The sequence below is a fragment of the Poromitra crassiceps genome (assembly GCF_964638095.1).
Source record: "Poromitra crassiceps genome assembly, chromosome: 13".
Classification (NCBI taxonomy): Eukaryota; Metazoa; Chordata; class Actinopteri; order Beryciformes; family Melamphaidae; genus Poromitra; species Poromitra crassiceps.
In genome coordinates, this window is record NC_139644.1 from 12,856,330 (window position 1) to 12,884,156 (window position 27,827).

Consider the following 27,827-nt stretch of genomic DNA (forward strand, 5'->3'; position numbering starts at 1 on the left):
TGTGTTGTCCACTGACCCCCCTAAACTCCTCTCATCAGCTCCTTGCTCCCTTCAGAGGCCATTGTCCCGCTGTTGTCACCTACTTTGAAGAGGTAGCCTCCATTTCCTCTCTCGGCAGTCGGTTGTTGCCCGGGGTGTGTACACACCAAACAAACTTGAAACAGTAACCCCCTGTCCTATATTGGCTAGCTCCTGCTCTGATCTGCTCTCTCTCTCTCTAAGTCTGTCTCTCTGTCTCTCTCTCTCTCTCTCTCTCTCTCTCTCTCTCTGAGCGGACATTCACACTTCCCTCCTCGCGGGCCCTGGTTGATAATTGCCATAAGCTTCCCTGTTGGTTTCATTTTCCATTGTCCTCCCCCCAAATTCTTGGCTGTGGCTTGAGATAAAGAGATGAGCACTTCAAAGGGCTCCGCAAAGAGTTTAACCCCCAGCTGAAAGGAGCAGCACACAATGCGGTAATTGAGAGCAGTTACTGATCACAGAGCTACAGCGTGGAGAGGACAGGCCTGCTAGACGCGCACACTTAACGCACACACACACACACACACACACACACACTCAACACACACACACACCCTGTGTGACTTATGACTGCAACTGAGGTGGCCAGTAGCAGAGTTACGACAGGCCAAGGCTGCTATAGGAGGCCATATACACCCCGTTGTAAAAACCTGTGTAGACCTCTCATGTTGTTGGATGGAAGGTGCTTTATATAATTAAATATGACTTTGATAAACTGCATAGATGACAGAGGACATTAAGTTGCATGCACCGGACATGTTGTAGTGGGGGGAAAAAGAAGTAGTCAATAAAGAATTGATAGAGCCCACAACTGATTTATGTCCCGTCTTTATTTAGAGTGCTCTTTGTAGTCGTGCTGAATTTGACCTGTCCCTGTAATAACATCTTCCCAAACAGAGACAGTTACACCCCATAACCCTCACTCACACACACACACACACACACTCACTCACACACACACACTCTCTCCCTTAAAGGGTCTTTTTATAGGGCCATGAGCCGAGGACACCCCTGTCTCGGGGTCAGCTTCTGAGGGCCAACAGGGACAGGACCCTACCTAGGGGGGGCCTACCATATCAAAGAAGAACCATGGGGTGTGGGGAGGTGTGGGGGGGGGGGGGGGTGACTGGAGCAGGACATGAGGGTCCAACTGGCCCCTAGCACTGGCAGGGGGTCCACACCGTCGCCATGGAGACGGTTTCACCCCGGTGTGTTTACTGTCAGAGGTCAGCCCCGGCCCTCCAAAGTTAACAAAGGCCGACATTGTCTGACTTTGCATTCTATATATTAGCCTGGCGCACTGCTGATACCCCTCCACAAGACCTGCACTGCTGATACCCCTCCACAAGACCTGCACTGCTGATACCCCTCCACAAGACCTGCACTGCTGATACCCCTCCACAAGACCTGCACTGCTGATACCCCTCCACAAGACCTGCACTGCTGATACCCCTCCACAAGACCTGGCCTAGAATATAGTTGTGCTTTTTTATGATGATCCGTCATGTTTGTGCAGACTTGTTTACCTTGTGACTCACGAGCGTCTCTCTCCACGTTGGCCCGGTGCCCGCGCAGGCTATACGACATGTTTGGCTGCTGGCACACGGGGCGCGTTAGTTTGATCTCGGAACAATGCAGATGTGTTTGTGCAGGATGTGAGTATATACATACGCAGAATTTTGAAGGCCGCAAAGTTGTCGGCGGCGCGGCCTCTGAATGATCAGACGACTGATCCCTTTAGTCACCGTGATGGCCTCTTCAATCCATTTCCTCTTTTATTCACCTTGATGGGAAAGGAAGCGTCCAGGGAGAAAGTTTCAGAGCACCTTTTAAAGCGGAAGACTGATCAAAGTGTTTGCCGGTCTTTGTACTGTACTTTTGAATCCGTGTCCGTTGAGACAACAAGGACACAGACACCCTACTGTCTCCCTTTCAAGAGTATAGCCAGTCATCTTGTACAAAGGCTCCCCTGTGGGAGCTCATTGGGACACTAAAGAGCGACCCAAAACACTTCATTGACTGTGTTCTATAAACACTATTGGGTGTTGTCACTCCTATGAACTATTAGCATCATGGGCTGTCTGCAGCCAGTCCAGTAAGAATAAACTCAACAGACGGTATAGTGTCCGAGCGAGCGTCCAGTGCTTTTGTGTGAACAATTAACTCCTCTCATCAGACTCATGATGTATATTGGTGAATGGCTGAGCTGTTTGCAGGCCTTTCACTCCTTTTCATCTTATCTTATATAGTCCACTTAAAGGGAATGTACAAAGTGTGCTGTGTGAGTACTATGGAGAGGAATACACACTCTTGTGTTGCTGATATAATATGATAACACCCCTCAGGGAACTTGTTCTGCCTTCAAATGGGGTCGTGTTTAACGTGTTTACGGCCATATGATATGAACACGCCCCCCCCCACCCCCGCCCCGCCCCCCATGTGGTCGGTATCCACGAGTCACGACTTGGTAAAGAGGGAATTTTCTGAAAGCTCCGAGCTCAAGATGTCAGTGGAGTTCCATTTGGAGGCAGTATTATAATTCTCAATGAACATGATTTTTTCTTTCTTTCTTGTGCTTATGTATCCCTACAGCCACTGGTAGGAGCTGTGGAGTGATTTGATTTCCTATATTGCCACATAATATATAAATGAGGTATGATGACGAGTGGCCTCATGTCGGTTAAATAAACCATCCTTCATTTTAGAAGGCTTGGGGTTTTCAGCCTCATGTTAGCACACATTTGCCCTGCTGAAGTGTCCGGCTTGAGCAAGCCATTGCATCCCCATAACAGCATCAGGGGCACTAGAATGCTTTAGCTGCCCCTGTGTGGCAAGCGAGTGAAAAGAGCATTTTGGCTGCAGTATCACTCGCATTATTATTATTCTCATTACTCTGCTATATCTTCTTGGTACTTTTTTTTCATATTCATAGTAGTAGCCTACTATAGGAGGATATATGAATAAACCATTTGATCAGGGATCGCGGAACCGCCCGGGCCACCCGGGCCGCGGCCCGGGTACTTTTCAGTTCCCAAAAAAAAAAAAAAAATTTTTTTTTTTTTTTTTTTTTTTAGATTTTTTTAGATTTTTTTTTTTTTTTTTTACAATTAAACCTCATTTACTTATTACACTCGACTGGTTGTTTTTCAGATGTGATGTGAATCTAAAGTGAACTAAACAAGTCAGATCCACTATAAATGTTTTTCAGTAGATGCTGTGATGTAGCCACAAGAAAGGTGCAATATTAATGTTTTTCAGGAGATGGCGATGTTGCTAGCTATAGGTTCTAAACAAGAAATGTGGTTCAAATGTTTACAGTAGTTTTCCTTTCTTGCTGCACTACAATGTTACAATGCTGTGAGACAGGCCCGGCGTTGGAGGGGGGCCTGACCGGGCTGGGCCCCCCCATTCCCTAAACTGGCCCCCCCATTCATTTTCTTTTTTTTTTTTGTGTGTGTGCTAAAAACGTTTTTCCGTTTTTCTGTTTTAAAGTTTAAAACGGAATCTGGCTGTCATTAGGCATTGATTAACTGAATGCTATTGCTAACTGTTACTTTGAACCTCCATTTGCAATGATTCTGGCTGGATATTAATTAACTATTGTAAATTTGTCACAATGAATGCAATTTGTGCACAATGTGTAAATACATTTAATATTAATTGTTTAGGCCTATTTGTAAAGTCACAACACATTAGAGATGTGTGTAGTTCCTCATAGATTTAGCCTCTTCCTTTTGCTCTCAAATGCACCAGTTTGACGAATTTTACTTTAAAATGTACAAAATCTTCTTCCGGGGGAGAATCCCCCCGGACCCCCCTTGGCCCCCCCAAGCTAGGGGCAGGCCCCCTCTGTAATTTGGTTCTGGAGCCGGGCCTGCTGTGAGACGGAGCTAAACACAAAAGATGCAATATTAATAGTTTTTCATGAGATACTCAGTATTTAATATTAATACTAATACTAATAATAGAAAAGGAGAAGATACTGAATAATGACATCACAACAGTATAATCCTAATGTTAATTTAAAATTAAATATTCTTCTAAATATGGATAAAAGTCCAAAAAACATAAAATTTTCTTCGGCGCTGCCGAGATTCCATTCCTTACAGCACCCCCTACTTAATAATAGTTCCAGCGCAGCTGCAAAAATATGGTGGCGCATTGTGTCAAGTGTACTGGCTCGGGGAACGGTCCGGCCCCCGGTCCCTTAGGTTTCTGACAATGTGGCCCCCTGAACAATTTAGTTGAATAGCCCTGCTGTAAAACCCAGTCGCCCTCATATTCTGGTTTATTTCAAGAAAAACATTTTGGCTAGTTGAAATTAATTGGCTCCTAACTTTAAAATCTAGCAGCCATATTGGCTGGTGATAAAAAAAAGTTGAATCTCAAACCCTGCAGTGAGAGCAGGTGGTGACATAGGAGTGAGTGAGAAAAGGAGCAAATATATGATTGTTAAGACTGAATACTGACATCACAACCGTCTAATCCTAATGTTAATTTAAAATGAGATATTCCTATATGAATCTGGCTTCAAACGACCAAAATCTTTATATGATGATAATAATAATAATCAATGATGGTGGTTCACAGACGTGTGTGTGTGTGTGTGGGGGAACACGCCCCCCCGACACGCCCCCCGGCCCCCCCAAGTTCAGATGCGTTCCGCTATCCCTGCATTTGATACACTGTCGGCGCATCTATTGCGCATCCCCCGGGGGGAGTTGCATGGGTTAATCTCAAAAACTCTGCGGATCTTAAAAGAAAAGCAAGCCTGCGTCTTTAAAGTGTATGTAGCAACAGAGGGATTGTAGGGATATGCTATTGGGGCGGCAGATCAGTTACTTCTGACGTTCCAAAGCCTCGGGGAGTTGGCTCAAGATTGCTTGTCTTTGATAAGGTCCTCGCCGTGTAGTTGTAACTTTGTGATGTGGGAAAAGCTCGGTAAAAATATGAAAAAGACCGCTTAGGGGGACGAACACACCGGCCAACGTTTAAAACACGTGACACACCGAGCGGATAGTGTGCGTCTAAAAATGTAGATGCGTGCATTTCTTTTTTCGGAGGCATCGGGCAGGAATAGTTTTTTTATGCAGCTTCCAGGACCCCGGCAGTCGGCTCCTCACTTTGAAGTGCGCTGTGTTCCAGCCTCTGCGTTCAGTTGGTGTTGGAGTCGCCTACAGGAGAGACCTACCGTGCGCGTGCGGCATGGCAGCCTGAAACCGTTGGGAGGAAAAAAGGAGGAGGGAGAAAAGCGCTATTTTTTCTTCTGGAGAGTACATTTTTCTCGCTGTAGCCGACTCACAACTGAACGGACTGCATGTGCACTCGCGTTGGAGTCGAGTACTGTGGATTATATGCGCTCTTTGTGGATAAAAACCGGAGTTTTATTTGAGGAGCGAACTCATGGATCGATGGTAAGTTCCAAGAGTGTGTGTGTGCCTCCTCAAACTGGCCCCCATTGGAGTTCTCTTTGATGTGCTGTTGACTCGCCTTTGAAGTCTGTGTTGCAAAAAGAAACGAACGCCTTTTCCATTCGTTTCGAGACCCAAAAAGTGGGTTGAATAATTTTGTGTGAATTTTTCCTCTCGTGGCTTTGAGTTTAGACTGGCTTTTTGAAGTGAAAATATGCCCTAAGAAGAAGTATTCGTTTCTTTCTGTGGAATTCCTCCCCCACAAGATCTGAGACTTTTGTGTACTTGGGTTTGGACGTTGAAATGGGGTTGTTATTTTTGGCCTTAAGTGTAAAGAAACTTAACAGTATTTTACGTGACATTTTCCCATGGCCGATTGTGCATTAATATGCAATATTAGCCTATATAATAAGGTCACATAGAAATGGATTTTAAAGTATTGCCCATTTTTAGGAAAATACTATTATTTCGTAAAGAAGATGGTTACAACTGTGTCCAATGCTCTCTTCTTTGCTCTCTGACACGAGTTCGTATTGTTCCGATTTGTAACAATGTAGCTAATGTATCAATATGATACAGAGTGACATCTGCAATGTTGCACACTGAGGCGCTTAGCCTGTAATGAATGTAGAAGCGACCATCTGTAACCAATCGCATATTATCTTAGCGATCACGAAAGAGCAGATGTGTGTGGAGGATGACGTGCAGATTGGACTCGTTGGACATTTAAGGATAAAATATGCTCTGTATAATAACGTTGTAACGAAGGCTTCATCCATGCATGCGCATAGGTTTCAACAGCCAGTTTAACTCGCAGTAACTATTTTAGTCCCGTTTTTCGATGGAGTTTGTCCCACATCGCTGTCCAACACGTTGACACCGATGTCTCCATTCGGTGCGAGTTAGTCGCAGGTAATGATGATACATATATTGCACATTAGATTAAAAAGTAGCATAGATGGATAGAAGACATGTGCTTGCATTCAGCGGGAAGCTGACAGGTTATGTTGGATAGATCCAGAGGCGTTAATAAAGCTCTGTCCGTGCGTAATGCCGTTGTATTTTAGGCTATATGACTTATCGATGGTGCTCAGTTCGTATTCCTGTATGGCAGACATATCTTATTGCTTCTGTTAATGATAGGGAGCAAGATGATGTACAGTAAAGACATCACTCAGCTGGTTTCACTTTCTAATCGATATTGCATATTACGCGAATTCACTGGTTTTAATACTGCTTAATTTGTTTCCAAACCAGCAGTTTATCCCAGAAGATATTATATGCCTGGTTGGTAAGATCAAATATAAGGAATTGCTATTTATGTAAAACTGCTGCAGTGTTAATTTCTCTATGGCTGTGTCTTTTCTGTGAAAGTCAGCAAGGGTCTGAAAAGCCTCTACTGCGTCTCTCCCCTTTGAAGTTGGGGCGGATCTGGTTTTGATTAGATCAATACTTTGTGTTTCAGAGAGAAGACGGTCGGCCAGGCAGAGAGAAGCTCCCCGCTGACACAAGAGAGTGAGGAGCTTACAAGCAGCAGCTCAGAGGAGGCGAGCGAGACACAGCTTTCTCCCGCTGCCTCTGGAGCCATGAGCCGGGCGCTTATGGACCATATCGCCAGTAGTTTCCGAGAGGATGCTCCTCGACCCCCGGTGCCCGGGGAGGAGGGCGAGGCGCCCTGCTACCCCGGCAAACTCGCAATGATGAGGCGCCTGGATACCCCCAAATCCGTTTTGCTCGGCTCTCCCGGTTCCTCGGCGAGGAGAAACGAGGATGGTCTCGGGGAGCCAGAGGGGAGTGCCTCCCCGGATTCGCCGCTTTCCCGATGGACCAAGTCGTTGCACTCTCTCCTCGGGGACCAAGACGGTGCTCTTCTCTTTAGGACATTCCTGGAGCGAGAGAAATGCGTCGACACTTTAGACTTTTGGTTCGCCTGCAACGGGTTCAGGCAAATGGACCTCAAGGATACCAAAACGCAGCGAGTTGCCAAAGCAATTTATAAGCGCTACATCGAAAACAACAGCATAGTCGGCAAGCAGCTCAAGCCTGCGACTAAAACCTTCATACGGGATAATGTCAAGAAGCAACAGATAGACTCAGCGATGTTCGACCAGGCGCAGACCGAGATCCAAACCACCATGGAGGAGAACGCCTACCAGATGTTTCTGACCTCTGACATTTACCTCGAGTACGTGAGGACTGGGGGAGAAAACCCGAACGGTCACGTCAACCCAAACGGTTTGGGCGATCTGAAAGTCGTCTGTGGATACCTGCCCACGCTGAACGAGGAAGAGGAGTGGAGTTGTGATTTCAAAGCCAAAGCGCTGGTTGGACTTTCTGCGAAGGCGCTGAGGGCCACCGTGTCCATGAGGGCAGTGGAGGTGATGGAGAAGGGCTACAGGTAAGACTGCCTCTTGATCCTATAGGCTCTGATGTGCAAGCTTTTTGTTCAAACCCAAATTCATGCTATACACATCCATGCAATTTCACACTATTGCTAACTGTAAGCAGCCTCCTCTGTACAGCGGAGTCACGCCGTGTATAAAAGTGCAAAACATGGGTTTCAGTAGCCAACTCTTGGAACACGTTAAGTCTCTCTCTCTCGCTCTCTCTCTCCACTTCTCCAGCAAAGCTCTCTCTCTCTCCTCTATCTCTGTCTCTCCATCTACAGCACAGCTCTTTCTCTCTCTCTCTCTCTGTCCCTCATTCTCTTTCTCTCCCTCATTCTCTCTCTCTCTCTCTCTGTCCCTCATTCTCTCTCTCTCCTCTATCTCTGTCTCTGTCTCTTCATCTACAGCACAACTCTCTCTCTCTCTCTCTCTCCCTCATTCTCTCTCTCTCTCTCCTCTATCTCTGTCTCTTCATCTACAGCACAACTCTCTCTCTCCCTCATTCTCTGTCTCTCTCTCTCTCTCTCTTCGCTCTCTCTCCACTCCACCTCTCCAGCGCAGCCCTCTGCTGGCGCTCGCCTGGCTTTCCGGGGCTTTGAAATAGTTGGGCAGAAAGAGGGATGGTCTTCTTCCACGGGGGAAGCTCACAGAGCAGCCTGGCCCCGGCCAGCAAATAATACATGATACCATTGCTGTGCTATGCCTCCTCAACCACACTGTCCTTAAGCCTTTGGCAGCAATATCAATCTATAACCTCATGGATGGCTGCATTATGGATATTATATAGCCTCTTATGCAAGTGTGTTTATTTTATATTATGGCCTTTGTATAGAAATCTGTCTAATTTAAAAGAGTAAAACCACTGTTGAGATTGAAAATACAAAAACTAAATCAAAGCTGTTTTGGAGCCCCCCCCCCCCCCCCCCACACACACACACACACACCCCCCATGGCAAGTGAAATGTGTGATTCTATACATGCTTTGCCCACTGTGTTAGAGCCCCTTGGCGCTACAAGTGGTAGCATGGTAGCATCATCTGGTTGTACTGTTGTTAATGGGGCAGATGATGGGCTGTGTTCAGTAAGATGAGGGCTTTTATAATGGGCATGGCAGGCTAAGCAAACAGAGACTAAACTGACAGCTGACAGCATGGATTGATAGGGGGGTGGGGGGGCTTCACATTAGTTTAATGCTCGTTAGCCAGACCTCGTTAACCAGACCGCCAGAATACTCCTGCTTTTGCCATGGAGCACCGACCTCTCATTGCCACTCTACCGACTCAAACATGTGGAAGCCATTTCTCCTTCTTCCGCTTCCCTCTCCTCACCTCTTCTCATGTGATCCAGCTTCTCATCTGATCCAGCTTCTCTAAAGAAAGACAACAAACCCCCGAACAGCAGCAGCTACAGTGCACAACCAACCCCCTCGTCCTTCCACCGCCTTTCTTGTTTGCGTCGATTCTCCTCTGATTCTCTCCTTTGCTGTTTTCCCCCCTCCTCCACTTTTATCTATTTTTTTATTTTGAAAACTCGGGGATGGGGACTACCAGGCAGCGTGCTTTTCTTTTGAAAACTCACGGATGGGGACTACGAGGCAGCATGCTTTTCTTTTGAAAACTCAGGGATGGGGACTACCAGGCAGCTTGCTTTTCTTTTGAAAACTCAGGGATGGGGACTACCCGGCAGCGTGCTTTTCTTTTGAAAACTCAGGGATGGGGACTACCAGGCAGCGTGCTTTACTTTTGAAAACTCGGGGATGGGAACTACCAGGCAGCGTGCTTTTCTTTTGAAAACTCGGGGATGGGGACTACCAGGCAGCGTGCTTTCTTTTGAAAACTCGGGGATGGGGACTACCAGGCAGCGTGCTTTTCTTTTGAAAACTCGGGGATGGGGACTACCCGGCAGCGTGCTTTTCTTTTGAAAACTCGGGGATGGGGACTACCAGGCAGCGTGCTTTTCTTTTGAAAACTCGGGGATGGGGACTACCGGGCAGCGTGCTTTTCTTTTGAAAACTCGGGGATGGGGACTACCAGGCAGCGTGCTTTACTTTTGAAAACTCGGGGATGGGGACTACCAGGCAGCGTGCTTTTGGAGCGAAAGTGAGGGGAAAGAGAGTGGAAAGGAGGACAGAGAGAGAGAGAGAGAGAGAGAGGGGTAGTGCGGAGGAGGAGGAGGAGGGAGTGCGCCTCATGAAAGAAAGGGGGGAGGATGAATGAGGGGGTTAGAGAGAGAGAGGGAGGGAGGGAGGGAAGAATGCAAGGCCAGCTGTGTTAAATACCTGACTCTTTGCAAGCCCCTCTGAAGGTCAGCTTGGAGCTGGGGGCCTAGAGCTTTAGTCATGCTCTCTCTCTCTCTCCCTCTCTCTCTCTCTCTCTCTCTCTCTCTCTCTCTCGCTCTGTCCCCTCATAAAGAGACCCCCCTCTTTCCCCCCTCTCCCCTTTCTCTCCCTCTCTGACACACTCTCACGCTTCCGCTCTTTGCTTCTTTTTTTGGTCACTCCTTCCTCTCTCTCCTCCTCCTCCTCCTCCTCCTCCTCCTCCTCCTCCTCCTCCTCCTCCTCCTGCTGTACCATGGCAAGAATGCCTGCACAGCAGGAGACGCATGCCGAGGAAAGAGTGAGTGCGAGTGAGAGCCATGGAAAGAGAGAAATTGTCGGCTATATATATAAGAAGGGATAACGCGTGTCTTAGTGCGTTTAAGTAGAAAACCAACGTATGTGCGGTGCAGTCGTGTGCTAGAGGCAAGCGAAGGAGCTTGCCAATACCCCAGAGTGTCCTGACACATTCCTAAAGGCCTATACAGCCTCTAGTGGCTGGTGGTAGCTGTCAATGTCACACACACACACACACGCACGCACGCACGCACGCACACGCACACGCACACACACACACACACACACACACACACACACACACACATCTCAAATAAGCACACAGATGGTCTTGACTAGCCAGATCTCAACATATGCAGTATACTGTCTTATTGTGTCTTATTGGTATGAACCTGCAGCTCTCTGCTTTTTGTAACCTGCCCAGATCGTACAGGCGAGCGGACCCAGTCAACCCCTACCATGTGGTGGGCTGCTCCTTCGCGCCCGCCACCAGCACCAACGACAGCGAGGTGTCCAGTGACGCCATGACGGATGACTCCATGTCCATGACTGACAGTAGCGTGTAAGTGAACTTTAACCAAGCGTGTGTGTGTGTGTGTGTGTGTGTGTGTGTGTGTGTGTGTGTGTGTGTGTGTGTGTGTGTGTGTGTGTGTCCATAGTATCATATATGTATATACATGTATGGACCAAAAATCACGTGTGTTGATACACAATGTACAGTATACTGTATCTCGGTATTTGCTACTAAGTGGGCTAAATCTTCAGTTGTAAGTCAAAGCCACATGTGAGACTGCGATCAAAATCAAATGCTGCTCATGGTTTCCTTCCCTGACTACTGGTGCTTTCACAAAATATTGACACAGATGTATTGATAATCATCACAGTAATGTGGATATAATGACGTAAGTGGGTAAAGGCAAATAATAGAACAAGTTGAACAGGCTGGTAAGTTCAGAAAATTACATCACTTTACTGTAATGCAGCCTATAAAACCAGGAAAAGACAACACTTATGCCATATCACAATATTACAATATCCAAAATCTAAGACGATATCTAGACTCATATCACAACATCGATAGGCTATAATATGGATATATTGCCCAGCCCTAGTGAGAAGGTTTGTGAGGAGTCCCGAGCTCCAGCTGAAAACCCTGGATCCAAATACACAACTCTGGTTCTGTTGATCTCTGATACGATTTTATATTCAAGATGGCTCTGTCAGTCTTTATGTTAGCCCCAGACATGATTTTATATGCAAGATGGCCCTGTCAGTCTTTATGTTAGCCCCAGACATGATTTTATATGCAAGATGGCTCTGTCAGTCTTTATGTTAGCCCCAGACATGATTTTATATGCAAGATGGCTCTGTCAGTCTTTATGTTAGCCCCAGACATGATTTTATATGCAAGATGGCTCTGTCAGTCTTTATGTTAGCCCCAGACATGATTTTATATGCAAGATGGCTCTGTCAGTCTTTATGTTAGCCCCAGACATGATTTTATATGCAAGATGGCTCTGTCAGTCTTTATGTTAGCCCCAGACATGATTTTATATGCAAGATGGCTGTCAGTCTTTATGTTAGCCCCAGACATGATTTTATATGCAAGATGGCTGTCAGTCTTTATGTTAGCCCCAGACATGATTTTATATGCAAGATGGCTGCCAGTCTTTATGTTAGCCCCAGACATGATTTTATATGCAAGATGGCTGCCAGTCTTTATGTTAGCCCCAGACATGATTTTATATGCAAGATGGCTGTCAGTCTTTATGTTAGCCCCAGACATGATTTTATATGCAAGATGGCTGCCAGTCTTTATGTTAGCCCCAGACATGATTTTATATGCAAGATGGCTCTGTCAGTCTTTATGTTAGCCCCAGACATGATTTTATATGCAAGATGGCTGCCAGTCTTTATGTTAGCCCCAGACATGATTTTATATGCAAGATGGCTGCCAGTCTTTATGTTAGCCCCAGACATGATTTTATATGCAAGATGGCTGCCAGTCTTTATGTTAGCCCCAGACATGATTTTATATGCAAGATGGCTCTGTCAGTCTTTATGTTAGCCCCAGACATGATTTTATATGCAAGATGGCTCTGTCAGTCTTTATGTTAGCCCCAGACATGATTTTATATGCAAGATGGCTCTGTCAGTCTTTATGTTAGCTCTGCGTGTGTTGGTCTGTGTACCTGTGTGGTTTGTGTTGGTCTGTGTATGTGTGGTTTGTGTTGGTCTGTGTGTGTGTGGTTTGTGTTGGTCTGTGTGTGTGTGTGTGTGTGTGTGTGTGTGTGTGTGTGTGTGTGTGTGTGTGTGGCTTGTGTTGGTCTGTGTGTGTGTGTATGTGTGGTTTGTGTTGGTCTGTGTATGTGTGGTTTGTGTTGGTCTGTGTGTGTGTGGTTTGTGTTGGTCTGTGTGTGTGTATGTGTGGTTTGTGTTGGTCTGTGTATGTGTGGTTTGTGTTGGTCTGTGTATGTGTGGTTTGTGTTGGTCTGTGTGTGTGTGGTTTGTGTTGGTCTGTGTGTGTGTGGTTTGTGTTGGTCTGTGTGTGTTGCTCTGTGTGTGTGTGTGGTTTGTGTTGGTCTGTGTGTGTGTATGTGTGGCTTGTGTTGGTCTGTGTGTGTATGTGTGGTTTGTGTTGGTCTGTGTATGTGTGGTTTGTGTTGCTCTGTGTGTGTTGCTCTGTGTGTGTTGCTCTGCGTGTGTTGCTCTGTGTACGTGCCAAAGTTCTCGCTCACCTGTGGACGACTTTGCGTAACTGCGTGTCCCTCATGTGGCGAGGTACACTTAAGTCATTGCGCGGTCCACAGCTCAAGGCCAGGAACACGCCAGTCAGCTGTTTCGGAAACGTCTCGGTTCCACTTGAGCTCAACTCACACGGGACTTGTTGTCTGCGTGGATGATGTCAGCGTAGCCGCCGCATGGCTAATGATGAGCAAGCTAACTCAAAGACACTTAATGTTCTTTACAACCAGCGGGGGGAGCTTTGATGAATATGACGGCTATAAAGAGCTTTTTACAACAGGGAGTCTCTGCTCCAGCATATCTCTATACAGCCCTGCTTCAAAGACACCCGGGCCAATATAGCCCTACGCTGCTGTACTTTGCCCAGTGCCGTGACAAAGGTCTGGCCACAGGGACATACCCCACCACCACCACCACCACCATCACCCCAACTTCCTCATTGCTCTATTGCTCTGGCCTTGATCAGAATATCTGCTCCTCTTTAGGTCGTTTAAAAGGGCTCCAAAACATTAGAATGTAATTTCCAGATAAAGAAAAGAATAGCAGAGGAGAAAAGCAAGAGGAGGGGGGAGGTGGTTGGGTGGGAAGAGAAAGCGAGTGGGGGAGAGAGAGAGAGGGGGGGGGGGGGTATTTTTGTGCTTATATCTTATTTATGGATTTGCTTGGACGCTGGGGAATGCAGCTGCGCAGACTTCAAACATTACCTTATCTTACAAACCAGCCTTTTGATGTGTGGAGATCAGAGGCTGCAGAGGCAGCGCGCCAAATGAAGATTGGAGGGAGGGGTGGGGGCGGTGCTTATGCGCATGACTGTGGCGTTTCAAAGCCAGAGTGGAAAAGTGCTCCTCAGTTAGGCTAGGTCAACAGGAAAGTTCTCCTCAGTTAAGCTAGGTCAACAGGAAAGTGCTCCTCAGTTAAGCTAGGTCAACTACAGGAAACTGCTCCTCAGTTAGGCTAGGTCAACTACAGGAAGCTGCTCCTCAGTTAGGCTAGGTCAACAGGAAGCTGCTCCTCAGTTAGGCTAGGTCAACAGGAAACTAACTGCTCCTCAGTTAGGCTAGGTCAACTACAGGAAGCTGCTCCTCAGTTAAGCTAGGTCAACTACAGGAAACTGCTCCTCAGTTAGGCTAGGTCAACAGGAAACTGCTGTTTAGCATGAGAGAAAAGACACTGATTTACCTTGTCAAGTGCTTCAGTTTGAAGCTGCACTTTTACCGTTTGTTGTTTGATTTAATTTTTTAGCGAGTCAGCCTCGGCTCACTTTAACCAGGTTACCTTTAGGTTGGGTCCTCCTGTCCCTGCACTATTTGATCAGATACGTATCAGGACACGAGTAGCTAATGTTAACTGTGTCCTCCGCTCAACAGGAAAGTCAATAGGGGAACGTTAATGCTACCACTACTCGTAACCTAGTGCAGTGTTACTGCAGATGTGTGTGCTGTATTGAAAAGAAGTGGCTAGCAGGGTGCCCAGTGCAGTGCTGGAACCAGAACCGAAGAGGAGTGTCATTTATAGGGCAAACAAAACCCCATACCGCTCACTCCCAACCATCTAACCAGCTCTGTTAAAACACACACACACACACACACACACACACACACACACACACACACACACACACACACACACACACACACACACACACACAAAAGACCTGACATATTGGCATCATTCACCTCTGAATAGCCACTTGTGTTCTCAAATGAAGCCTGAAAGATGAAAAGGAGAATGAAGAAATTGAATTACGTCTTGCTTGGAGTGTTTGATTTCCCCAGATGGCTAATATGCTTCTTCCTGGACGGGTGTGTGGGACTTTATTGGTGCTTCTGATTGGTTAATTGACCGGTTTGATTTTGTTTTTGTGTTTTGTATGATAGAGATGGCATCCCTCCTTATAAACTGGGCTCCAAGAAACAGCTACAGAGAGAGATGCAGCGCAACATGAGGATGAACAGCCAAGTCTCTCTGCCTGCCTTCCCTGTAAGTGTAGACACACACACACACACACACACACACACACACGCACACACGCACACACACACACACACACACACACACACACACACACACACACACACGCGTGTGCACACACTCTCAGAAGTCTTTTTGAACCTGGGTTCCACAGTGTAATTTCCATACCACCCTCTGTTCCGGGTCTCTCTTGGTTCTATGAATAGTGCCGCACAAACTGTATTCGGCATTCTCAATTCAACAACACCAACAAAGATCTGAAGATTAACGTCAAAAGACCCAACCTCCCACACTCTCGCACACACCCACACAGGCAAACACACACACAGGCAAACACACACACACATGCACACACACACGCGCAGGCAAACACACACACACGCGCAGGCAAACACAGGCACCCTCGGTACCTTTGGTGTCACCTACACCCCCATTAGGTTTCCTTGAAGTCTGCGGGAGACGGGGGAGGTCTCTAAGCTGTTTATCGCCACAGCGCTCGCAACACACCAGGGTTCTTCTTCCCCATCGACGCCGTAAATATGGAGAATAGGGAGAGATGGAAGATCTCTGCCTGCTTTATATCCCGAGGGCGCTGAAATCAGCCAGGCTCCTAACAAACACACACTGAGACGCACACACACACACACACACACACGCACACACACATGCACACGCAATGCTTTGATCAGAGGATGAATGGAGCAAACGCACAGGGAAGTGACAACTTCCAACAGAGCTGGCCCCCTTTTTTCCACAGCACCCCCCACACACACACACACACACAGACACACACACACACATACACACAGACACACACTTCCCCCCTCTCAGCCAGAGCCCCTCCCCTAAAAGTGCGGGATCTGAGCTTGAGTTTGAGCGCGTCATGTGGGCTCAGCCTCTCAGTGGGTCAGAGGGGAGTTGCTAGCTTAAGGCTTCAGAGAAGCTAACTTCAGGTTGAGAGAGAGGGGGACAGGAAGGGGGGGGGAGGGGGAGGGGAGGGGAGGGGGGGAGGGGGATAGCTAGCAACAGAAGTAGCTTGTTAAAACAGAACTTTGTTTCACCCCATTTCTTTCAACAGAGTGAGAGCGTGTGAGATTGCCTATATTGGGATGGGAGAGAAACACAAGAATAGGTAGAAAAATCGCCTCAGCGCTGCAAAAATGCAAATACTACAAGATGTGCATGTGTGCACATAGACACATTTCTCAATACTGGCACTTTACTGTACCTCACTGTACTGTACCTCACTGTACTGTACCTCAAAGCTGTCTGGAGTGTGACGAGGACGGGGAGGATAAATTACCTCAGCCTTTCTGATCTTTCACCCCTTTTGACTTCTCTATCTCTCTCTCTCTCTCTCTATCCTTCCTTCTCTTCATCTCTCTCCCCTCTCTCTGACTCTCTCAATCTCTCTCACTCTCAATCCTTCCTTCTCTTCATAGCTCTATCTCACTCTCTCTCTCTCTCTCACTCTCTCTCTCCTGTCAGCACACATCTCCCAATCTCAATGTCTCCCTTCCTTTAATCCTCCATCCTCCCCTCCCTGGACTTCTCTTCCACCCCCTGTGGATATGTGCCTTTTCTTCCTCCATGTAAAGCCACTGATTCCCCTCCCTCCCTCTCTCCCTCCCTCCCTCCCTCCCTCTCTCCCTCCCTCTCTCCCTCCCTCCCTCCCTCCCTCTCTCCCTCCCTCTCTCCCTCCCTCCCTCCCTCTCTCTCTCCCTCCCTCTCTCCCTCCCTGCCTCCCTCTCTCTCTCCCTCCCTCTCTCCCTCCCTGCCTCCCTCTCTCCCTCCCTCCCTCTCTCCCTCCCTCCCTCCCTCTCTCCCTCCCTGCCTCCCTCCCTCCCTCTCTCTCTCCCTGCCTCCCTCTCTCTCTCCCTCCCTCTCTCCCTCCCTGCCTCCCTCTCTCCCTCCCTCCCTCTCTCCCTCCCTCCCTCCCTCTCTCCCTCCCTGCCTCCCTCCCTCCCTCTCTCTCTCCCTCCCATCCCTCTCTCCCTCCCTCCCTCCCTCCCCACACCACCCCTCTCTCCCCCTGATGAGTGTTTGATATTTGACGATGGAGCCTTTGAAGTGAGCTGACTTCAGAGGGGCACGCTGATGATGACAGAGAGGCAGCCAGCCGCGGCCTCGCCCAGCGTGACCAAACCCGCCCCTGGCTGGCACCCCTCAATAGCGACCCCCTTAGCCCGAGCCTATAGCCCACGGCAGCTAGGCTGGATGAGAGTGGGCATGCTCAATGCTGCCAGGGGTGGAGGAGGGCATAGGAGGAGGGCATGGTGTGTAGATGTTAGACAGCTGAGGAGACAGAGAGGAGGAGTATGTCTTTGGAGATGTTCAGGGGAGCTGAGGCTTGGTGCAGGAGAGCGGTGGATTCCAGGAATCGCACAACAACTCATTCTTCGTCCCTCCTCCCCACAGCGTACCCAGCATCCTCCCAAGCAGATGGTCCAGTTGGAGCCGGCAGAGTTTGCAGCCCAGCTCATCTCCCGTCTGGAGAGGCTAAAGAGAGAGCGGGACACCATGAACTCCCTGGAGGAGAGGCTACAGCAGATTCAAGAGGTGTGTGTGTGTGTGTGTGTGCCCGTGCCCATGCACGCATGTGTGCTTGTGTAAGATTGGTGTCCATTGAGAAGTGTCTTGGAAGTTTTTCTCAATAGCTATCTTTTTTTTCCAGGAGGAGGAAAGAGAAGAGGCTGAGATGATGGGCAGCGCCCCCCAGCTGTCGCCCCACCCCCTGGCTCTCCTCTCCAGCTCCTCCGACGAGGACCCCCAGGCCATCCTGGACGAGCACCTCTCTCGCGTCCTCAAGACCCCCGGATGCCAGTCCCCCGCCGTGGTACGCCACTCGCCGCGCTCCAGCTCCCCGGAGCACCGGCCCTTACCCCGGGGAGGCTCCGGCGTCAAGGCCCTCGCCAAGCCCTCCTCTGTCTCCAGTCCTGACCTGGGGGCCTTCACTCTGGCCCTGGGCCCCAGCAGCAGGGCACTGGTGAGCAGGCAGAGCACCAAGCACATCCACCACCACTACATCCACCACCACGCCAGTCCCAAGAGCAAGGAGCAGATCGAGAGGGAGGCGGCGCTCCGGGTGCACGGCCTCTGCCCGGGCAGCGCCGACTGCCAGCCCTGTCCGCCTTACCAGCGCAGCCGCAGCCTGGGCAGGGAGCTCTGTGGAGCCGCCCCAGTGGACAACAGTATAGGGTCAGTTCCAAGCACTTCTTTCACCTCGAATCCCCTTAAGAGTCTCCTGTCCTTTTTTCTACTTCCTGTTTTCCTGGGCCACGTTGCTAACATGAAGCCCCTCCCCTCCTCCCACTCAGGCGTTCTAGCTCTCTGTCCAGGCGTGTGTGTCGTTCCGGGGCTGAGGATGGAGAGGCAGAAAGCTGTATGGAGGAGGAGGAGCAGGACCCCCTGCAGCTGCCCAGCGACACCACCGACCGCTCGCAGAACGTCTGGCAGTGGATGCTGGAGAGTGAACGGCAGGGCAGGCACAAGTCTCACAGGTGAGCAGAGGCTATCATAACCACAAGTGTTTTGGGAGCTTTTTTGTTGTTGATGTAAACTACATGTCCCAGCATTCCACCACGCTGCCCTTTGCCTCCGGTCTGACTGGTTGTTTTTCCTCCTCCTCCTCTCTCTGTCCCTTGCAGTACCCAGAACCCCAAGAAATCGTTTGGTGGAGGCGCCTCTACCCAGACTCACACGTGGGGTGGCGGGGGCAGCTGTGGCCATCTGCGCAACCACCAGCCGGCCCACCCCTTCGTCCAGGACCCTGCCATGCCCCCCATGCCCCCTCCCAACACCCTGGCCCAGCTGGAGGAGGCCTGCCGCAGACTGGAGGAGGTCTCCACCACCAAGACCCCCAAGCAGAGGTACAGCTCCATACAAACCTACATTTTGTCACAATGTTTGCACAGAGAGTGACTGTTTCCAAATAATGCCCTTTCAACTAATTTGGAAGAAGTTCAAGCTTTCTTTTTTATTAACTATCCAAAGGCGAGGCCAGACTTGTATTATCTTTTTTTTTAAGACAACTCAAACTGTATTACAGTTTATTACACGCACATGACCAACAGAAATATCAGTATAATATTAGTCATATTAATCAAGTTCCTGGTTTATTTTTCCACAGGCATTCACTAACCAATCTCCAGCGAGAGAAGAGCCACCTAGTGCCTGTCCAGTGTGGGGGGTCCGTCCCCCTGTCTCTAACCAATCCCAGCCCCGCTGGCCTCCTCGCCACCAGCCCCAGTCTCCAATCAGAAGAGTACGATGCCTCTAGCGTCCCGCCCTCCCTCTCCTCTCCTACTCTCTGCTCCTCTTCCTCCTCCTCCTCTCAGCCCTAGCCTCCGACTTGCAGTGTACTTCTACCCTTTTTAACTCTCATTTCTCATCACCTGCACCGCTAGATCACACCACACGTAGGCAGAAGAGTTAGACAAGTACCCATGTACATGCACACACATTGCACATGCATGTGTGTGTACACACACACACACACACACACACCAAAGAGAAGATGACCTCCTTTGCATAGTGTTGCACACGGGCATGTGTGGATCTTGTGTATTTGTGCTGTGTGTGGCGTACCACCTGACCTGAGATATTCCTTTCATATACAGTACATATATATATCTCATTTTTAATTGGCTGCCCTTCAGTCAGCTGATGCTCCTCTGAAGTAGGCCTACAAAGCCTTGGACATGGCTAAAGGGGAATTGATTATGCTCCGCCCCCTCCCTCTCCATGCACACATAACACAAGCACACACTCTCTGATGGCACTGGGTCTCTCTCTCACTAGTGCTGAGTTTAGTGTTTATTCAACTATTTTCATCATTCATCTTTCTATTTCTTCTTCTTCTTTTTAAGGAAAAAAAAGTAAAAATTATCTGATTCCAGCTTCTTAAATGTGAATATTTTCGGGTTTCTTTACTCATCTATGACAGTAAACTGAATATCTTTGTGTTGTGGGAAACACTGATCAACACTTTTTTACTGTTTTCTGACATTTTATAGACCAAAGAACTGATGAATTAATCAAGAAAATAATGGACAGATTAATCAACAATGGCAATAGTTGCGTTAGCATTATGTCTAGTTCAGTGCTGCCCTCTGTACATTGCAGCCATCCGATTGTTAACGATAGTCCCTCCCAGGTATTGCTCTTTTTCGGGTTTCTCTACTGTTAGTCATAGTAAACGTTCTGCTCATTTACCTTGTGAAGCATCGTGAGGGTGTCCACCGCTCCTCACACTCTCTCTCTCTCTCTCTCTCTCTCTCCCGTCAGGCTGAAGGAGAGTAAGAAGGTTTGGGGAAGCAGCCACCAGGGGGCGTGCAGCAGCATGGAGGCGGTGGTGACGTACTTCTTCTGCGGCGAGGAGATCCCGTACCGCAGGAGCATGAAGAGCCACAGCCTCACCCTGGGCCACTTCAAGGAGCAGCTCCGCAAGAAGGGCAGCTACAGGTGAGCACAGAGCGTCTGCACACACACACACACGCACACGCACACACGCACACACACACACACACGCACGCACGCACACACACACACACACAGGAAGAGTTAGAACAGTGAACTCGTGCCCTGTCCAGCTTGACCTTTGACCTTTGGTGTTTAGACACACACACACACACACACACACACACACACAGGCTTGCAGATAGTGTACCATACATTTGGAAATAATGGATAGGAAAGGGTCCAGTCTTCAATGAAATGTGTTATAGACCTTACTCCTACATTGAGTACATTCACATTAGCGCTTCATGGATGGATGGATAATAACCCCCCCCCCCCCCCCCCCCCCCCCAAAAAGAGATTGAGGACCACTCACCAAGAGTTACAAGACAAACAATACACACGAAAAGATACTTGTAAAAAAGGGTGATATTACACAATGTGTAACAGTGTGTGTGTGGAGTATTGTGATGGTAATGTTTATTTGTATGTGTGCAGTCAGTCAGCTTCAGGCCTGTGTTTGTTGTTAGGGAGGAGGAGAGAGAGAGAGAGAGAGGAGGAGGAGGGAGGAGGAGAGAGAGAGAGGAGGAGGAAGAGAGAGAGAGGAGGAGGAGGAGAGAGAGAGAGAGGAGGAGGGGGTGATGGTGGTGGTGGGGCAGTGATGTGGGTCCCATCTGGTATTGATTTCCATGCTCAGGCACACTTAATACACACGGCTTTGAAGCCCCGGCCCCTTTTATTTCAACCAACAAAGACTCACACAAACGGCCAGCGTGCAAATTCTTCACTGATGCTATCAGGGGCTCTTTTTCTGCCGTGTGTGTGTGTGTGTGTGTGTGTGTGTGTGTGTGTGTGTGTGTGTGTGTGTGTGTGTGTGTGTACACGCAATGAATGTGCTTGCGTTGTTGAGCGCGCGCAGTGTTTACACACGTTGTAATCATTTTATGGATAGTTTTTTGTGAAAGGCGGATTGTTAAACACCAGATCCGCTTGTTTGCCGTACTACAGAGCGCCGACTGAGGCCGCACAGCGTCAGCGCCTGTTTACACACAGAGATTGGACTTTGATTGGCCCGTTCCAGTCGGGCATTAAGATGGAAACGATCAAACGCAGCCCGGGCTCTTGTTTTGGCCCCGCCCCCCCGTGGTCTCCGGGACAGTCTGTATGGAGGTGTGGTCTCCACCCGGGACAGTCTGTATGGAGGTGTGGTCTCCACCCGGGACAGTCTGTATGGAGGTGTGGTCTCCACCCGGGACAGTCTGTATGGAGGTGTGGTCTCCACCCGGGACAGTCTGTATGGAGGTGTGGTCTCTGCCCGGGACAGTCTGTATGGAGGTGTGGTCTCCGCCCGGGACAGTCTGTATGGAGGTGTGGTCTCTGCCCGGGACAGTCTGTATGGAGGTGTGGTCTCCGCCCGGGACAGTCTGTATGGAGGTGTGGTCTCCGCCCGGGACAGTCTGTATGGAGGTGTGGTCTCTGCCCGGGACAGTCTGTATGGAGGTGTGGTCTCTGCCCGGGACAGTCTGTATGGAGGTGTGGTCTCTGCTAGGGGTGGGACAAAATATCGATACTCGCGGTATCGCGATATTTCCACTTGCGATACGTTATCGATACACTGGCACCAAGTATCGATATGTTTATTTAATTTTTTTTTTTTTTTTTTTTTTTTTTTTTTTTTATAAACAGGCTAAAATATTATGCTGTGTGTGGTAGTTCAAACATAGTTTCAAGTTGACGTTTATTTATGTTTGTAGTTGAAACAAAAACATAAATACTGTAGGCTACATGAATGGAAATGTTTGATCATTAATATCTACTTTTAGAAATTATATAGGTAGGTAGGTTATATAGGTTTTCTTGTTTTAATAATAATAATAAAAACACTTAATGTGTAACTTTTCCTCCGTGGTATCGAAAATGGTATGAGTGAGTGAGTGAACTCTGAGAGTTCATGTCAATTCTGCTAATAAATACATAATACCTGCTTCTTGCCTTTTAGGGCTATTTCTTTCTCTTCAGTTACACAGGTATCGTGATGTATCGTCTTCCAATATATCGATTATCGCAGTATCGCTGTATCGTAATAATATCGTTATCGAGGGCCAAGTATCGTGACGATATCGTATCGTGAGCTACTCAGCGATTCCCACCCCTAGTCTCTGCCCGGGACAGTCTGTATGGAGGTGTGGTCTCTGCCCGGGACAGTCTGTATGGAGGTGTGGTCTCTGCCCGGGACAGTCTGTATGGAGGTGTGGTCTCTGCCCGGGACAGACTGTATGGAGGTGTGGTCTCCGCCCGGGACAGTCTGTATGGAGGTGTGGTCTCCGCCCGGGACAGACTGTATGGAGGTGTGGTCTCTGCCCGGGACAGTCTGTATGGAGGTGTGGTCTCCGCCCGGGACAGTCTGTATGGAGTGTGGTCTCTGCCCGGGACAGTCTGTATGGAGGTGTGGTCTCTGCCCGGGACAGTCTGTATGGAGGTGTGGTCTCCGCCCAGGACAGTCTGTATGGAGGTGTGGTCTCCGCCCAGGACAGTCTGTATGGAGGTGTGGTCTCCGCCCAGGACAGTCTGTATGGAGCATTTTGTCCATAAGTCCAAATTCCAATATCAAACGAGTGATTTCTGCAACAAAAGAAGTGACGGAACGTTCCTCCCTCGCCAGATGTGCGCAGCTTTTTCAATCATCAAGTGTGACGACTACTTAGTCCAAGTACTCCACATCTGTCTGTGGATAGCACCCTCTCTCTCTCTCCCTCCCTCCCTCTCTCTCTCCCCCATCCCTCCCTCCCCCCATCTCTCCCTCCCTCTCTCTCTCCCTCCCTCTGTTCCTGTGTCATACCATCCACATTTTTGGAAAGAGAGCTGTGCAGCGCTTTAATAGCAGCCAGAGAATGTGTGGAGTTGGGTCATTTCAACATGGCAGCGGTTCAACAAAGAACAGTACCGCCGGGCCCTGCCAGAGCCGGGCCCTGCCAGAGCATATTGGTGCCAGATGTCAGAGAGAGAGAGAGAGAAGGGGAGAAAGGGGGAGGGGGAGGGAGGGGGAGGAGGGGGGGAACAGATCTAGCCACATAAAACATGTTCCAGTGGAAAGTCAGTCTCTCTCTCTCTCTCTCTCTCTCTCTCTCTCTCTCTCTCTCTCATCTCTCTCTCTCTCTCTCTCTCTCAGCAAATAAGATCCGTGGTTCTTTGAAGATTTTTTAAAGGGGAGGATGGCTCAACTTTTTCTCTTCTTCTTCTTCTTCTTCCTCCAGAAAGAAAGAAGGATACAGTGATCAGGCGTGTCTTGTGTTCTTTCATGTCGTCTTATTTACCCAGTTCAGCTTGACCAGCGAGAGAGAACCATGCTGGACTTCCCAGCAGCAGCAGAGCAGCATCAGTATTATGATTCTTATTCAGGACCCCTCCCCCTCCTCCTCCCCCCCAAGAGAGAGACCCCCTCGTATCCCGTTTAGTTGAAGCCTTCCTGCGTTTCCAAAGTAGCTGCTTTTATGAGTGACCACCCTCGTGCTGATTGGGGGTCTGTGCGCTCACGGGCACCTTTTTAGCACGGATTTTCTTTTTAAAGACTGTAGCTCTCATTTTATAAGTATTGTTTGTATGACTTCGTCAGCCTCCCTTCTCGTTAAACAAGAAAAAATGCACAAACACACACACACACACACACAAATATACACACATTCCAACACACCACCCCACACACGGAGCAAAACGAGGCATTTTTCCATGACATATTTAATGAGTGAATTGTGAGACCCTCTCACCCCCCCTGCTGTTTTCCCTTCCTCTGAAATAAGGAGGGGGGGGGGGGGGTTGCATCATTAATGACCCAGTGAAGTCATGGCTGACAAGAAGCCCCTCCTTAGATTTGTTGACACACACACACACACACACACACCAAAAGCTGGCCCTCTGCTACCCTTCCTATATGTCTGAGTGGGAGCCTGGGCTAAGGCAGGACAGGGTGTACCACTCTCCTCCTGGACTCATGCTATCAGCAGGGCTAAGGCAGGACAGGGTGTACCACTCTCCTCCTGGACTCATGCTATCAGCAGGGCTAAGGCAGGACAGGGTGTACCACTCTCCTCCTCCACTCTCTGCTCCTCGTCTTTGTTCCTGTCATAATGAACCGCGGGGATGAGGCACGAGCGAACGCCCTGTGCTGGTGTGCGTCCGCGTCCGCTAACACGTGTGCGCGGGGCCGGTGTGTAGGAGTCGACGGGGGTTATGACAGGCAGACTTGCAGGCACCCAAAATGTCAGCCTTTGTCAAAGGACCCCTTCATTTGCGCGAGGGCCTAATTGGCCCCTGTTAGCCAGGGCCAAACTCACGACGACGAGCGAGGGAGAGAAGGAGAGGAAGAAGAGAGGGAGGGGAGGAGAGGAAGACGAAGAGAGGAAGGGGAGGGCTAAAGAGGCTCTTATGTAGCAGCAGGGTCCACCATGGCCTGAAGAGCCAGAGCCTATAGCCTCAGCAGGCTGGGCTAGCTGTGCTTTCACACTGGCTGGTGGTGGATGGTGGAGCTGAGGCCTGGAGTCAGAAGCTGGAAAGAGACCTTTAGGGTCATCCACAGTGCCCGTGTCCTCTGGCCTCTTCACCATTGTTCATTTAGATTGGCTAACGAGGCAAAACCTGGCTAACTAACAGACATGCACACGTAAACATTCATATTCAGCCCATATGGTCGTACATGATACATCCTTATGTCAGAGAAAATGTTTTTTGAAGAGTGATTCAGGCCCTCCTGATCTCCTATAAAATGATTGGGTCCGTCTTGACATTGGATATCCTGTGTATTAACCCCTTGTTCCTCTCTCTGCGTTGCAGGTACTACTTCAAGAAGGCCAGCGATGAGTTTGAGTGCGGCGCGGTGTTCGAGGAGGTGTCAGACGACGGCTCCCTGCTGCCCACCTACGAGGGCAAGATCCTGGGCAAGGTGGAGAGGATGGACTGAGAACCTCCCCTCCTACAGACGCCTCACACCATCCACGGATGTCCTCCTTCACACACACACACACACACACAGAGCAGGATTGGTGTGTCCTTTAAGCTAAGACTGTGGGACTGGAGATGTTGCTGAAATAACGTCATTGAAGATTCGGATGGACGGACTGGAAGAAACGTGAAGTTAAAAAGGAGGGACAAGTTATCGCCATTACAGGACTATTCATGTGAACATCGCTCCTCGAAGTGAAGAAAATGACGGACTCGGTATCGGTGGACTCTGAAACATCTCCATGTTTCCAGAAGAGAGAGAACTCTAGAGACTCTAGGTGAATGACCACTCGTCGAAGAGGTGAGGGCAGGGGGTTAACATTTGAGACTGGCAACCCTACCTGACCCCGCCTCTGCCAGCGTCCTGCCCATGGGCACACGCTAGCACACCGCTAGATAATATGTATATGCAGATATACATGTCGATTGCATTGTATTGTGATGCTCGTGTTGCTGTGTAAAGATTTATATTGCTATTTATTGAACATGTCCCTGTCCCCCACCTCCCCATTGTCCTGCCATGGACAAGCTGCTTGGAGACGGAGGACGTTCTCCAATTTTCCACATCCAAGATTTCCCCTTTTGGGTGCAAATTTCAAGTAAAGAAAGTTTCATTTGTGGCTAGGTGCTACAACTAATGGTTATTTTCATTATCGATTGATCTGAATATTATTTTCTCGACTAATCGACTAGTCGTTTGCTCTGTGAAATGTTACAAAATGGTGAAAAATATCTGTCACTTTTCCCCCCAAAGCCCAAGATGACATCATCAAATTGTCCTCACCCAACAGTCCACAACCCCAAAGAGAATCAGTTTAGTGTGATAGAAGATGAAAGAAACCATCAAATATTCACATTTAAGGAGCTGGAATGAGAGATTTGTTTTTCTCTTCAGTAATAGTCTAAATGATTAATCTCTTATAAACAATACTTAATTTTCTGTCGACTAATCATTGCGGCTCTATTTGTGGCCCAGCATGTTGGACTGTAAACTTCCACTTCAAACATCCCACTCCAGTTTGCCCGCATAGATTTAGGGGGACATCTCTGATCTCCTGGCTGGACCGCTCCGTGCTGAAGTTTTGAGAATCCCCAATCAGTTGAATTATAATGATAATATATACTACTGCAGTGCTATTTGTGGATGTGTCCCCATCTGCTCTGAAGGGTCTCCCCCCCCCCCCCAAGTGTACTAAAAAAGGAAAGAAAATGCTATTAATGTTTGAACCCTCCTCTGGGACTCTGCCCATGCAGCTAGCCTTGATCCGCCACGTCTTAGTGCCTTTGTTTCAGTGGCGCAGGCATCGCACAAATAGCCTACCCCCCTTTTTTTACTAAGAGGAAACTGCCCTGAAAAGCTCCTCAAAAGTCCCCAAAACATGTTTACACTTGGCACCAATATGAACGTTCTACCAACAAAAGCTCTAGTAATGATGATGATGCTGTGCTCCCCAAATTGCTTTACCTATGTGTGACTGAGTTGCTTTTGACGAGAGGGTTCCTCTGTGTGTAACTGCAAGCCTGCTCTCTGTCAGCCGCAGGTGGAAATGATGGTGGTAATGATATACACTATGTCCATTAGTGTTTTAACTGAGTACAGTAGCTGTGCCTACATGGATTCCGTGCCGTGTTTTACCCAGTTTTCAGGGTCCGATTACTCCCTTGGTTTTTACAAGGGGCCTTATGTCGAAATAAGATATTTTTATGCCTTTAGTATCCGTTTCATCATGTTTATGTTTTCTAATATTTTTCATGGCTTCCTCGGTTCCACTTGTAAACTGTAAATTATGCGTTCTATAGAGCTCCGTTGAAAAAGATGCCTCGGTACTTTAATTATTGTAATTATGAAGAGATGTAGCCTTTATTAAAATGTTATATTTTTCAAATGAGCAAATGGCTTCCTATCGTTTTGTGTGTGCGTGTGTGTGTGTGTGTGTGTGTGTGTGTGTGTTTATTGGGCACAGTGGTGGTGGGGTGTTCCTATGGATTTTCCTAGCCCTAATTGGGACGTGTGGGGATGGTGTTGTGTGCAGAACAAACTGAACACACACCCCGCTGTGGAGAGTGCAACTCATTGGACCAGTGAAAAATCTCAGACATATTTGCATCAATTATCAGCTCTTAATTTACTCCCTGTTGGTAATTAAGACATGCAGCATTCATTTGGCCACCAGAGCCTGTGTGTGTGTGTGAGAGAGAGAGAGAGAGAGCGCGCAAGAGACTAAGTGT

At 48.5% G+C, this 27,827-nt stretch overlaps 1 protein-coding gene across 1 annotated transcript; it reads left to right on the top strand.

Annotated features, from left to right (window-relative positions):
- The first annotated feature begins 5,398 nt into the window (after positions 1-5,398).
- On the top strand, positions 5,399-27,451 carry axin2 (axin 2 (conductin, axil)). The gene is made up of 11 exons (XM_083649661.1): positions 5,399-5,435; positions 6,898-7,830; positions 10,855-10,992; positions 15,053-15,155; positions 17,565-17,705; positions 17,821-18,344; positions 18,464-18,646; positions 18,794-19,015; positions 19,276-19,410; positions 20,433-20,609; positions 25,431-27,451. The coding sequence occupies exons 2-11, from the start codon at positions 7,019-7,021 to the stop codon at positions 25,555-25,557; spliced, it is 2,562 nt and encodes an 853-aa protein (XP_083505787.1). The 5' UTR covers positions 5,399-5,435; positions 6,898-7,018; the 3' UTR covers positions 25,558-27,451.
- The last annotated feature ends 376 nt before the right edge of the window (positions 27,452-27,827 follow it).